General features: G+C 42.7%; 1 protein-coding gene across 1 annotated transcript in view; it reads right to left on the minus strand.

Moving 5' to 3' along the window:
• Nucleotides 1-14,293, minus strand: part of BACH2 (BTB domain and CNC homolog 2) — a 190,818-nt gene that overhangs the window by 32,384 nt on the left and 144,141 nt on the right. The window contains exon 5 of the mRNA XM_063389647.1: nucleotides 12,575-12,829. Within this exon, the coding sequence (XP_063245717.1) occupies nucleotides 12,575-12,817 (243 nt within the window). The 5' untranslated portion in view covers nucleotides 12,818-12,829. The remainder of the gene's footprint in view (nucleotides 1-12,574; nucleotides 12,830-14,293) is intronic.

The following is a 14,293-nucleotide window of genomic DNA, read 5'->3' on the forward strand; positions in this document are numbered from 1 at the left end:
TTCTCATTGTTGTTCCCTAAAAAAGTGATGTTTCCCCCTTGTATGGTAGCTACTGCACAAACCTAAAGCAAGGAACAACTCTGGGGGGATAAAAGGAATAAAGCTGATACCTTTTGGAGCTGAGTCATTTCTAGCACTGCTCTCACCTTCCCCAGAATAGAATGACATGCAGCTGATAGGATTGAGCAAAAGCATGTACGTGCCAGAACTATGTGCATAAAGAGGGTGTGGAAATGCCAGCCTGCCCAGGGGTTTCTGCTTTCCCAAGTCCTTCCCACATTTGGTGCTGGAGAACCCCATGTTCAGAGGGGGCAGGGCAGCAGCTGGTTCACCTCAGCAGGGATGGGCACAGGCTCTCCATCACTCTCCAGCAGATCAATGTGGTGGCTTTACAGTTTTAGCCATGTGAACAAGGTTTATCCTCAAAACTCCTCCTGTTCCTTCGGTCACTACTAGAGTCCCAACAGGGTACTTGGCATTGTACCAAAAAAGGGGCATGCACACACCAAAGCATGTCCAAAAGCTTTCTGAGGACAATGACAGAGTAACCTTTGTTCTAATGGGAGAAATCAAAAACAGGCATTCATCTTGTAAACACACACCCATCAGATAGATGGACAAGAGCTGCAGTCTATCTGATGGAATTACTTTCTCTCTTGAATGTAAGGAAAATGATACCACAGACAACTAATTACAGAAAAGCCTCGTGAAAACCTTGGCTTTAGGAAAATAGTAGTATTGGAAGGAAAACAAATTGGTCAAATAGTTATAACCATTTTATTTCTTCTGATTTTTACAATAGCAAAGACACCTTTGGCGTCTCTTGAGAACACATATGACACCTGATCTTTTTGTTTACCCAAACCAGAGCAGTCTGAGAAGAGAAAAGCCTAGATATGAGTAAAATATCCATTCCTGAAAGGATATTTAGAGAGGTCTTTACTACCACCTTATCGGTCAACCAAGAGGTTGAAAGCACAAGTGACAAGAAATGGTCATGAATTCCCACAGCCCTTTAGCTAAGCAATTCCTCTGCAGAAAAGCAGTTTTAAAACCAAACTGTAACTTGGTCAAATAATTCAGATTAAAATCATATCTGAGAACTAAGATGAGAGTACAAGAGCAGATGATGCAAACAGTCTGGTTCTCCAAGGCTGGGATTGACTTGAAACCCCCTGCAGAGCAGTTCATGTGTGCAGTGCCTGTCTGCCCTACAGAGCTGCTTGCAAAGGTCCAGGACAGCTCCTGCTAGGATCACCATGGCTGTGTGCCACCAGCTGAACACAAAGGCCAGAAATGTAATCAGATGCTTGTCTTTAACAATATACTCGTGTATGGCCTCTCTAACTGAGTTTTTAAATTGGAGAATTCATGCATAATAGTGAAATAAAACCTGTAAGGGAAGGATTAGGCTCATCTTTGAAAAGGAAGCAGAACTAAACCAAGCCTGAGGTAGCTCTTACTGGCTGTTTTTCTCAGTCCTCCAACTGCAAAATACACTGAAGACAAGGAAAACAGTAAAGAAAGTTAGTGATTTAAAGGCTTCTGCCACCACTGAAAGCAATTATTTCTGCTTTTTGAATGCAGTGGTGACTTTGTAAATGCGAACAAGTTTCTTTATAGAATGTCCCTGTGCTTATATATCTCAGGGACATCTCTTCATTCTTCACTTCCTTGGACAATGGTATAGATACTATGTGACCTCAATGCCTACTGCTTATATAAACTGGGCAAAAATGACAAGCAGAGATGGATCTTACAAAAGGCAGGCAACTCTCCATTTTTGGTGCCTTGCATTTGACAATCAATTCCAACATTTAAAACATACCCATTAAAATGTGGTTTGATGTGTTCAGTCTCCTGAAAACTAGCAAATTCAAGGAATAGACAGAAACTTCTTGATTTGGCTTTATGTCCACACAAAAATGCCATATGCAGAAAGCCATCCATGGCACAAAAAAATCTGCAGTCAGACAAAAATAAGGTTAAAAAATAATTGAATTCAACAGGCACGTTGAATGGCTGCAAACCTATCCACCTCAAGTCCAGCTTCCCCTTCCAGAAACAAAAATGAATACTAGTCCTCTATGGAGATCAGAAAGGAAGTTGTCAGGTTTTGTCTCTCCACAGCTTTTTCCTGTCTTGAAAGGTTACTGGCTCCAACATTGTCCTTTGAAGGAAACAGGAAACAACTAGAACTTACTCTGTTTTTACTTGACCAGGAATACTGTGACAGGCAAATTTTCTCTGAAGGCTGCCTGTGTATCTGGGGAGAGAAGTGGCTAGGCATGTTGTACTACTGCTGGGTGGTCAGAGACAGAAAGATATTTTGCTTTCAGTGTTGTTTAAGGTTTGCTTCTTATTGGCTGCAGGCCCTTGAAACAGAGAACCACAGGTCTGAATTTCAAAGGTAAGTGAAAACTCATGACATTTCTCAGGAGCAAAAGTTATCTTTACACAGTCAGAAATGTAGTCTCAGCCTCCTAGATGAAAGTCTCAAAAATCCAGGACCATTTGATCAAAAGTATTTTTTCCAGAAACTAAGAACTGGTACTGGTAAAGTTTGAATGGACAATCCTTTTTTCTTTTGATCTACTTTCTAAACCTTGAAACATTAACACAGACTGCACTCCCATCCATTCTGGGAACATAAAGTAAGAGGTATATGCCGAGATGAGGGAATTCGGTCCTATCACAACTCAAAGCAAGCAAATTTCAAGCGGAGTATTACCATGTGTTTGAAGTACAATACACTGGACGCTCACATGTCTTTCACCTATTAACCCTGTTCAGGTCCCTTTCTTGCCCAATTAATTTATTTAGATACTCTCCTTTCTCTTTTACTACCCCCATAAACCCACCTCAGCCGTGTCTTTGGGAAGTACATCTGACACTGCGGGAACAGAAGGAAGCTCTGAGAACACAACAGCACCCACGAATCCATCCTGGCTCACACTTGCCAAATCTCTCTGTTATCCTTACAGTAAGTCTGTACCCTTCCACTTCTCTGAAATGATGAGCAGCTGCTCCAGGGAATGATGTGGACCAGGTACAATATATACTCTACTAAATATGGTTCCTTCAACACCAAAAGAAAGATGGCCCGTTTTTGATGTCCTGAAAACCTACAGCTCCCATTTGCCAAGAATGATTAGCTCTCTTTGGAAGAGATTAAGTCTTGCTAGGAACCTGCTTGTCTGTTATTTGCGATATACGGGATGGTCTGCAACTGCTGTCACTTAAGTGAAATTTCCCAATTAAATATCCTCAAAATGCCCCAGTCTCCTGATGAGGGACAAGAAGCCTGTAGCAATTCACAGGCTTGCTCTGATCTGCTCCATGCCTCCAAAGCTACTTTCCTCTTGGATGTGGTAGTTTCAGCAGTTGTTGTCAATGGCAATGCACAGGACCTCAGGAGTGATGCAAGAAGAACAGGCAGAGGACACAGAGCAGCTCCATCTGTCAGGACCACGCACCCAGGTAAGGTGAGCAGCTCCATCCTATCCTGATCATCCTGAGAAATGCTGCAGCTAGTCCAACAAGCTCCTCAGTGCATTATACAGAGGGAAGACAATGAGACTGAAACTGGCTGGGGACTGTTAAGCTGGAAGCTCTGGGTCAGGTATGCCTGCGGGTCCCAGGACCAGCAGCTGTGCCAGCTGTGGGTCAGTCTGTTCACCTCCATGTGAGGTAATGTGAACCAGAGCATTTAAGAGAGAGGTAAACACTGCTGAGTGGTTCACACAAGGCGATTTAATCATCACTGACCTGATGCACAGACCTGTGCTGTAATTCCCATCTGATGCATCAACTTCCACTCCAGCATGTATGGAGAGGTGATGACAGTATTTTAGCTGGTCACAAGAAACCTCAGAAATCTACTGCTCAAGGTTTTATATTACCACTATTTAATTTCAAAGCTGATACCTCTCAATTCCAGCTGTTTGGTGATACCTTGTTTATATTTTGGTTTTACTGAAAGTTGTAGCATTGCAGTTTTCTGCCATTCTCAGTTCAGCTATGGTTATTTTGACTGAGGACCCCTGGCAAGGAACACGGTGCCATTTCAATCGCAAGTCAACTTTCTTCACAATGTCTTTCAAAGGCTTCTAACTTAAAAAAAGAAAAAAAAAAGAAAAAAAAAAAGAAAAAAAAAGAAAAAAAAGAAAAAAGGAATATTTCAGCTGCTTCTGTGTGCAGGGAAACAGACACAGTTAAATGCACACTTTGATGCCATCAACTTTTAGAAGGCAGATTAAACAAAGAGAGAGACAGAAAGGTTGACTTGCAAATCTGATCTATCTTCTTTTAGGATATCGAATTCCACTGAACCACACCAGTACTGTGCACCAAATTTCTTAAAGGGGTTTCTAAATTTTGTCCCTCTCAAAGGCCTTTTGCCTTACAATTATGAAATAATGTGCATTCATACATATATCACTGAAGAGTTTGTTGCTAAAAACCGATGCCAACATTTTCAGTTGATTTTAATCTGGCTTCAAAACAATTGCCAGTGGCTCTCTTGATATCTTTCCCCAGTAATTTACAACACGCTTCCTAGAGAGATGCCTGATACTTTCTTTTCATTTAAGTATTTAAACAATCACACAAGCCTCCTCTCAAGAGCTTTCAGAGAAATTAAAACTCACTCTTTTAAACAAACCAAGCTTGGGCTAGTTCTGTAGTTTGACCAGCTACAGCTGCTCCTATTTATTTATTTTATTAAAGTAAATAAAGTGCCCAAGGACAAAGCTTTTAGTGTTAGACTGCACTGGGACTCAGAGGTGTTGGCTGGCTGTCTCTCATCAAAAGGGGAAGATGAAAAGTCATTACAGCACAAAAATCCTGGAATAAACCAGCCATTTTGCTCTTCAGAGTTTGAATCAAATTTAACAGAATGTTTGTGCCTAAATCTTCCTCTAAAAAACCCCAACCCTGTAAAACTCACAAAAAGCATGTAATTCCCAAATCCTAGTACAATTCAATTGCCTTCTGCTCACCTAAAACCCATACTTCACTTCCAAATTGAACCATACTTCCTAGGCTTAGTGTTTGTTGACTGCTGCAATGCATCATTTGAATACATAGCATATTCCACCCCACAGCATGCTCAATTTCACTAGTAGCTGAGAAAAACAGTTAGTCTGACAATATTCACCAGGGAATCCTTGTCAGAAAGTGCTGTATGAAGATCATTTTTTGGGGGGGGGGGTCGGGGGGGGTGGTTTAGGAACAAAACTTGGTGTTGTAATCAGAAAGTACCTTACAGGTTGTGGTGTCTGATGTTGTGAAGCTGACTGAAGGTGTCTTCACTGGACCTTATCTGTCTATTTAGTCAAATGCCCAGCCTGTATTTCTGGACGCTAAAAGAGCAGATACCTGGTTTGAAGTCTTTAAAGAAATTGAAAGGGATTTTTAGATAACAGATAAAAGCAAAGATAAGAGAATTGTTAAGTGGAGCGGGAGGAGAGGGAGAGATCTGTCAGTCTGCAGGGCCAGAGTGCGCAGAGCTGAGGCACAGTCATGGCTCAGCCATCTCATTTTTGTTCATGTATATTTGAACATATCAAAAAACCCCAAAAAACTACAAAAATCCAAACACAACAGGCAAAACGAACCCACCTCCTGTTACACATTCTTATTGCTTCTTCTCATGCCCTTAACATAGGACTTACTCTTCAAGATCTCTTTTACATTTGACATCATGCTTGTTATACTTGACCAAGAAAGTTTCCATACTGCAAAGTGCCTTTTCACTGGCAAGTGCAAGCACAGTCAATCACTGCCCAACCGAACAGTAATGGCAGGCAGGAGTCCAACAAAGGCAACAAAATTGAGTCCAGTTATTGAAATGGTGAATTTTGTTCTGTGCATTCATCTCCCTATCCCTTTCAACCGTACACTTTTATATGCCTACTCGAATAAATAAATAAATTGTACAGCTACTGCCAAAGGGAGGGAAAGGAGCTACTATAAGATTTTCCCTACTTAACATGCATGTATACACTACTTCTGTTTTGCTTTTTGAAGCCTAGCTCTCACCACAACATAGATGTATTTTGCTTTTCTCCACCTGAGAAGATCAGAGAATGTTATGAATAGCAAGACAGCCCTCATCAGAAAATAAGGGAAGTTACACTATGCGGAATGAAAAATATGTGTGGCTAGTTTCTTCATCACACTTGAGGCATGAAAAATCAAGCAGTGCTGGAAGCTTTTGCAGTGATACACGGATGGAATTTCGTATCACATCCTGAAGATCTCATTTCTGTTTTATTGCTCACCTGCTAGAAGCAAAGTACATTTGTTTGCACCTTGTACTGTGCTACATAAGCAACACACATAAAACAACATCCAATTCTGTCTCATAGTTTCTCCTGAATTAGTGTCCTGTCATGTCAGACTTCAAAAAATACACAAACTCTCAGTTTTACTCTCATTACAGAGCTGCAGCCTCCAGTCATCCCTCTGCACGGTCAGTGTCAGCACTGTGGGGCAGCACGAAAAATAACACATTCCCTGGGAGGAATTTGGAAAACCAAAGACCCAACCTTCCATCTATATGGACTGACTGAAGTGGCATTACTGAGGTGAGGTTGAGGCATAAGTAAGTTTGAAGCCTGACTGATATAACCCTTTGCCTCTACAAAAAGCTCTGCAGATGAAGGGAATAATGGCTTTCAGGTTCTTGCCACCTCCTGAGCCAAAGCAGAAATAATTCTGGCCAGTGCTGCAATCTGTGAGGAACATCAATGGCCAATACAGTCATATAAAGAGAAAAACACATTACTGCTTTCCATTCTCTAAGAGCTAACCTTAGCTACTCCTAATATATCTCTGGGGTGCCCATGAAAAAGGGTCTTTTGTTGTTCCCTACTGTGTTAAACATCCTTCCAGCTGGGAAATAAACTTCTTGCCCTCTTGCTCCTCTTTTCCACATTTATCACCTCTTTCACGCTATGCTCCTGTGCAGAGTACTCCCAGCTAAGTCCCCACATTCTTCAAAGGTATTATATTTATACATACAAAGAATACAAAGAAAGGAAAAAGACAAAGTAAGAGAACACTGTTTATTTCTAGAGAGATAAAAGGAATAGTAAGTGCCTTTAGTCAGCAGGGTATATAATAATTGACCTCCTGCATCCTGCCTTTGATTTTCTCCTCATCGCAATCATCTCTCGTTGGCTAATTCCCAGCATTTTTCCCTCAGGCTGGCAGGTTGGCATGGATGGTTAGCAGCTGCCAGTATTTCTCCTCCCTGTCAGCTTCGAGCCATGCTAATGTTAGATGCCTGGCTCAGTCCCACCCAGAGTGCTGCTGCATGTCTTTGCCTTCCAACATACTCAGCTTTTGCCAGCCTCAAATCCCAAATCCGAGGTCCTGTCCTGCCTTTCTCCCTGCAAAGCTTCACCAACCGCGTGCGGGAGTTAACCCCCGCCAACCGAAGAAGCAGGTGACAAATTTCACAGGGCTAGACCCTGTGGGGAAAAGGCAGTTCCACAGCAGTCAAGGAGAGAGAACGTGGAGGAATTCAGCCTTTGGTGTGTGCTTACATCTACTTTGAACATCATTCTCTTATCAGCAAAGGAAAGAGCTGTGTGGATAAATGCCACAACCTCATCCTAAAAAAGATGCTGCTTCCTTTTGCCCCTTGGAAGACTTGGACATAACAGATAGTTCAGTTTAATCCTTTTGGACTCTTCTTTTGGAAGAAAACATTTCCAGCAGACAGTTCATTGCACTAAAAAAGGTCACCACTCTGAAACAGATTCAAGAAATTTGAGGGCTACAGGTATAACTTACCAACCTACTGGAGAAGCAAGTTTCTAAAAGAACACAAAGGCTGGTATCAGACTAGTGCTAAAGAAAGCTTGGTCTGCTGTTTCAGAAGACCTTTGTTTAGCCTCATCTGGGAGGAAGGCATTTGGGGCTCTCACAGATGGTGAAAGTTTTTTCTAAATGTAAGCCCCCAAATCAAAAAAACGCAAGCAAGGTTGAGAATCTCTGTTTCTAACCTGTAGGCATCTAATGCCAGTGGGGAGTTTTACTTGTTGCTGTTTCTATTTCTGTCTTTTCACCATTTAACTGCACCCTCAGCTTTCAAAAGACCGAGTGAATAAGGTGTTTGCATGGACGACGCTCCTTGCCCAGTGCCCAGCTTCCAGCTTGCCCACGCAGACTCGCTGTGCACTTCCATTAGCAGAGTTAGGCAGGTAATAACAGCAAATCAAAAGCCCATTCGACGAAGCACTGGCTCCTTCTCAAGTAAAGCTGAGCACCACTACAGCATGAATGACTCAATCATCTACTCAAGAGCTATTACTTGCAGCGATGAAGCAATGTTAATTGGATAACGGCCTGCTGCCAGCTAATATTGGCATGACCTACAATACCCCTGGCTGACAGCCGTGTCTCTCTCCATCACACCTTTTTTTGTAATCTGGATGGGAAGTGGAAACCATTAAAAAAGCCTCATAAGTGCCATTTAACTTCTTATCATAAATTAAAAACTTAATTAAGTGCCTTGTTAGAGGAAGGAAGACCAGTTTTTGTGATTAAATAAAACAAAACAACAGTTAGGGGTATGGAGTGAATAACCAACTTTACAGCTTCAAACTCAGTTCTTTGAAAGTACTAATTCTGGGTTGCATTTAACAGCACCTGCTAAAGGAAAACTGCACTAATTACTGAAAAATATCCCGGGTAAAAGCAGGCAAGGTTCTAGTTGTTTGGCAAAACTGCACATGAAGAAAAAAGCATAGAAGTTAAGAGCTAATGGGGCCCTCTTTTATTAGCTGTAGGCAGCTTGAAACACTCCATTTCTCTAACTTGCTCTGAGGGCTGATAGTTCACACACCATGGCCACATCTGAGCCCTTGCTATTATGCAGCTGCTCTGTGCAGCTTGTCTACACACTGAAGTATGTTGCCTTAACAAAAGGTGTGGTACAAAATCAGATTACCAAGACCAGCACAAAAGGGTTTATGGAAACTCTTCAATCAGTGCAGAATTAGCTCCATACTGACTTTGTTTAAGTTGACTGAGGAAAGGTTTGAACTGAGGCACGTTAAGACATGCTTGAACTAACCTGAAATGTCTAACACAAGGTTTTGCAGTGGTTTAAAACCCTCTAAATCCAACTAGCTTCAATTCTGCGTGTGCACAATGTCTTCCTACTGAAATGACTGGTGTATTGTAAAGACTGCTCTGGCTGGTAACTGGATATAAACAAGAAATAATGGGAAAAACATCTGTTCCCTGTTTAGCTAGACAACAGTTAACAATATCTGGACGCCAGATTAACAAAATGACCCCAACATGCTACAAAGTAAAAAAAAAAAAGTCTGCAGTTTAGACTTCAGAGGCCGATTTACTGCTTTGAATAATCAGAAATAAGTTCTTTTCTTTGATGTTAAGCTTCCTCACACCAACATAACATGAATGTAAAAGCTTTATATATAAAGCTTTATCCAGCTCCAACATCAAACTTTTGAGAAATAATAGTAACAACAATGGCCTTTCTCTACAGTGTACTTCAGCAGTTTTTAAACTATGCTCAGATTCAAAATACAGTGTTTGTTGACTTAAAAATAGCTCTGTGAATTTATGAGCAATTGTCACCTTGGAAAAAGTTTTGAACAGTGAAGACTATATTTAAAAATTGTTTTCTATTTTATTTATCTGTTTTTCTGTTTTATGTATCTGTTTTTCTGTAATATTATACACCAACATAAATAGTGTCTAAGCACGAAAAAAGGATAGGAATTGCTCAGGATATTCACTTTCAGCTCCTGTTTGGAATTTTTCCACTGGAAGAATAACTCCCTACATGACAGAGTAAGTCACTTTTCACAGATACCTTAAGAAATAGCTCACTGCTGCCAGTGCTCTGCAGACCACAGACTGAAAACAGTAGACCTGGGAAACAGCCTTAGCTTGTGAACCAAAGATGACCCTGCTAACTTCTTTAAGTGCAATATAACTAAGATGGTGTTTCCTCTGCTTCATCAGCTTTTAAAAGCCAGGAGTGTTTCAGTTCCTCTTCCAGGGAGCTCCGCATTGTTGGAGGCACTTCCCGTAGCTCTGCACAGGCACCTACCAAAGCACCCAGCGCTGTGAAGCTGAGCACTGCCAGAAGCAGAGACGTGCATCTTAACCAAGGATGGATAACTGAGAAACAGTGAAGTGCATCAGGCAGCTCTCCTTATCCCACTTGACTAGCTTTTGTGAGGAAATTATTTAGCTGACCCCTCACACACAGCTGTTCCAGTAAAGGAGCCACCAAGAAAACAAAGATTCCATGCCTTTAGCAGCAATTAATTTGCATGTGGAAAATATCTGTACAAGTAAATATTGGTAACTGTCACTATCTCTTTAATAGGCCAACAGAGTTCTTTTTCAGGATGAGAAAGACAAAGCCCTGGTGCTCTGATACTAACAGAAGCATGTAGTGAAGTAGCAGTTGTGGTCTTGTGTGAGGCATGACAATTTCAGAGTTCTTGGAAAAACCTTTAGAACTGGATTCACAACTTCTGCAACTCCAGGAGCTTCACTGGAGCTGTAAGAGCAGACAGTGTAACCCTAAGTCAGAAGAAATTTTTGATCTTTTATTAAGATACATTCTAAAATGTAGAACTCCTATACTTCATTTATTCAAAGGGGATTCACTTAAATAGAAATAATTTATGGTTGAACTGGAGGATTTTTTTCCTAGACAGCATCTCATATAAAACACAGAGAAAGCAAAACCTTTGTATTTTACATCTCTAGTGTCATATTAACATAGGACTGGGTGACCAAGTACAGGCACATCATGACCCCTCCACTGGCCTGCAGCTCAGCACCTCACTGCTGCTGGAATTAGAAATCTTGTAATTTCCAATCTACTTTCACAGAAAGCCAGTTGAAACCAATCAATGCTTGATCCAACAGTGTCTTTTACCATTAAAGAGAAATTCGTTCTCTCAGCTGTTTCAGCTCCTCTGCCTAACCGGAGCTGCAGCACATCTCAGCTGTCAGACCTGCACTGTGAACCTGCCACGGTCCTTTCTTCTCCTCCTTTAGGCCAGGCTCATTCTTCTGAACATCTCAGTCACTCTTCTACATGCTTATGTGAATTTCAATTACTTTTCTTTATGTAACCAGACCTGAATTATACACAGAAGTTTCACTAAGGCTTTGTAGAAGAGCACTGATGGTCTCCTGCCATTTCATACCTGTGCACCCTTGGGCATGTTTTGTCACCTCTCTACTCCTACCCTTGCTTTGTGGCAAGAAAGCCATGTGACACTGACTGAGACTTGATTCTTCCACTGGAAATTATCAGTGGACACTGCAGAATCAAAGTGTGCATCCTAGTGCATCCTCTGTGATATCTCTGAAACCCTTTGCAAAATGTCTGGGTTGAAGGGTCTTCATGAGTAATATTCAGTATCAGGACTCATGAAATCATAGCCGGTGACCTACTTCTAATGCTCTCCAACTTGTGCTGTGACAACATTACAGCGCTGCTGAAGTCTCTGGAGAACAAAACCAGAGGGGGAAAAATGATGTGTGACACTTTGGGATGTGTCATCATTTAAAAACACACCATGCCTCTTCAAGGGCATCAGGCAAATGATGGTGAAAAACCTTCCATATGCCAGGGCACATTCCCACTGAGCGACTGCTGTGCTGTGCCCTGGATACATTGCCACCCTCCTCATGCCACCCCTCCCAGCTGGGGACACCGGGCAGGCGGTGCCCAGGCAGCAGGTGACGGCAGCCCTGGCCATCAGGCACCACCTCCCCTCTGTGGGCAGCAAAGCCACCAGCGCGCCCTACGGCAGCTGTGCTGTCACGGCTCTACGGCTGTGAGGAAATTACAGTGGGGGTGGAAGACAGCCAGTGAGATCCTGTGATAAAATAAAGTAAACTTTCCAGTGAGGTATGTGTTTTCTACATCCCTGGGCTTCCTGTTGTGGGAGCCACGCTGCATGACAGAACCTCTGCTTTTTGATAGACTGTGTTCACAGTTCTTAGGTAGAAAACACGGTTAAATCCCAGACTCTTTATGAGGGGAGCTGTGAGGAAGCCAGTCTGAATGAGGTGCAGGAGAGGGGAAAGAAGTGGAATAAAGATATGAGCTGCCAGAGAGGGGTGGACAGCAATGAAACTCCCAACAACATGACAGCTAAAATGATTTTTTAACAATAACCTGCCATGTAGCTGTCACATCACTCCTTTCAAATTTCCCGTCTAGAAGAGCAGAGGAATATCAGGGTCCTAATAATGCCCTGAATGAGGCTATGGTAATGAAATGTTTGGGTACAATTTCTTCAGCAGCAGTGACAAAGGCAAGCTGAGGCATCTTAAAGCTTTGCCTCCATCTAAGTCTGGTACGGTGTGGACATGTCCATCCTTCAGTGATTTGCAACCCACCCAAACACGAGAAGCACATCCTCAGGCGTGCTGGGGCAGCCACTGACACCTGTGCCACCCTCCCTTTGGCCACCCCAGCAGACCACAGAGGTTTTCCTCACCACGCAAGAGGCAGGGGCGTGTTGCTATGGTGGGGCAGGGTGACATACTGTACCTCCTCCGGCAGGCTGACCACCAGGTCATTTTCCGTCTGCCCAACCAAGGCCTGCAAGAAGTACTCGCTGCAGGCAGCCAGCACAGCCCGGTGGGCGCGGAACTCCTTCCCCTCCACGATCAGCGTCACGTCACAGAGAATGTCCTGCTTCCGCTGGTCATTTAAGCAGAGGAGAATATTGGTACAGTGCACTGTTGACTCATACACATACATGGGGGAGTCAGTCTTCTCATCCACAGACATGCCGTTCACACCCTGCAGCGGACAAGGGGGAAAAAAGCACAAACAGGGTGGTGAGAGGCAGCACAGTCCCTGGGTGAATGGTGAGATTCAGCCCAGTATCCGGATACCTCAATGACAGTCAAGCAGCCCATTAATGCTTAAATCCAAGGAAGTTCCTAGGGAAAGATACCATGATTGATACTGGTTTGATGCCACTAGATTTTACCCTGTCATGCTTGGATTACCTACTTGCCCCACCAACTTCTCCCCCCAAAACCAAGAGGGTTTAGACAGACTACAAAGTGCCTTTCTTCAACCACCTACTATGCATCTCCCATTTCCAATTTAGTAATGGCAATAACATGGGGACATTGGAAATTTTAGAAGATTTCAGAAAAAAAATCTAGAGTGACTGTTGGGTTTTCTAACAGTGAATAAAAGGGCTTTGCGCTTGCTTCTGGTTATTTTCAGATCAAAGGGAAAACCCCCTCAAAGCCCCATGTCTACTCCCCAGCAGACAGGCAGCAGTACACAGTCACACTGAAGGACCTCAGCTCAAGTAAAAGGCAAGGTGGAACTGTACCTGCCACTAACTACAGCAATGTAATTTCTCAGTCAGAGTTGTAAGCCTTAAGAGGGAGAGAAAGATACTTAACAGCTCCAGAAGAAATTTGTTTCCATATATGGCTAAAGCAATATGCCTTCATCAGTGGCTTAATGCCATTTACAGAAGAATAGACCTCCCCGAATTCCAGACCCGCAGACCCAAAAAATCACTTGACCTGAATGGATGTCCAGCCCCAGGCTGCACATGGATGCTGAGGCTACTCCTGCCTGCAAGTCTCCCCCTTCTGACAGCAGAGCAGAGGTTGGAATGATGTCAGACACTGACCACACACCCTTTACTATGGTCTGAGTCAGGGAAATTCTGTGCCTGATGTTCTGCAGTTTCTGACACATGTAGAACTGGCAAAGCCTCTGAATGTCGACTGGATTTGCAGTGGTGATGTGGAGGGAAACGGCTCCCCCCAATACCTCACACTGCATGAACCCCTTTGCACCTGAACACACTGAAGTAATTAATATACCCAAAACATCTTCCCCACCACTAGACTGAATCCCCTTTGCACTGTTTTCTCATTTCAGCTTCTCAGAGTAGGAAGGTGTAAAAGCTTGTCCTGAGACTGAACAGGCTATGTATCCCAAACCAAACCTGCTTGTTGTCAGGCTTACATGGGGAAAAGGATTATTTGTACGTATTACTCTATCTGCTGTTGAAGGGAAAGATGGGCAAGTGCACAAACCTGCAGTATTTTTCAGGAATTATTTTTCCTTATTGAGAGCAACAACTGCCTTCTGAGAGGTAAAATTCAGAGGCATCAAGGGTTAATTTAAGGGTAAGATGATGTATTTTGGTACAGTACTGCTGCACTGTAAATATCTGACTACTGTATCAAGTAAAAGCAAAATTCCTCCTTTGCTACTCTTTAATGTGGA

Source organism: Prinia subflava, chromosome 2, assembly GCF_021018805.1.
Source record: "Prinia subflava isolate CZ2003 ecotype Zambia chromosome 2, Cam_Psub_1.2, whole genome shotgun sequence".
Classification (NCBI taxonomy): domain Eukaryota; kingdom Metazoa; phylum Chordata; class Aves; order Passeriformes; family Cisticolidae; genus Prinia; species Prinia subflava.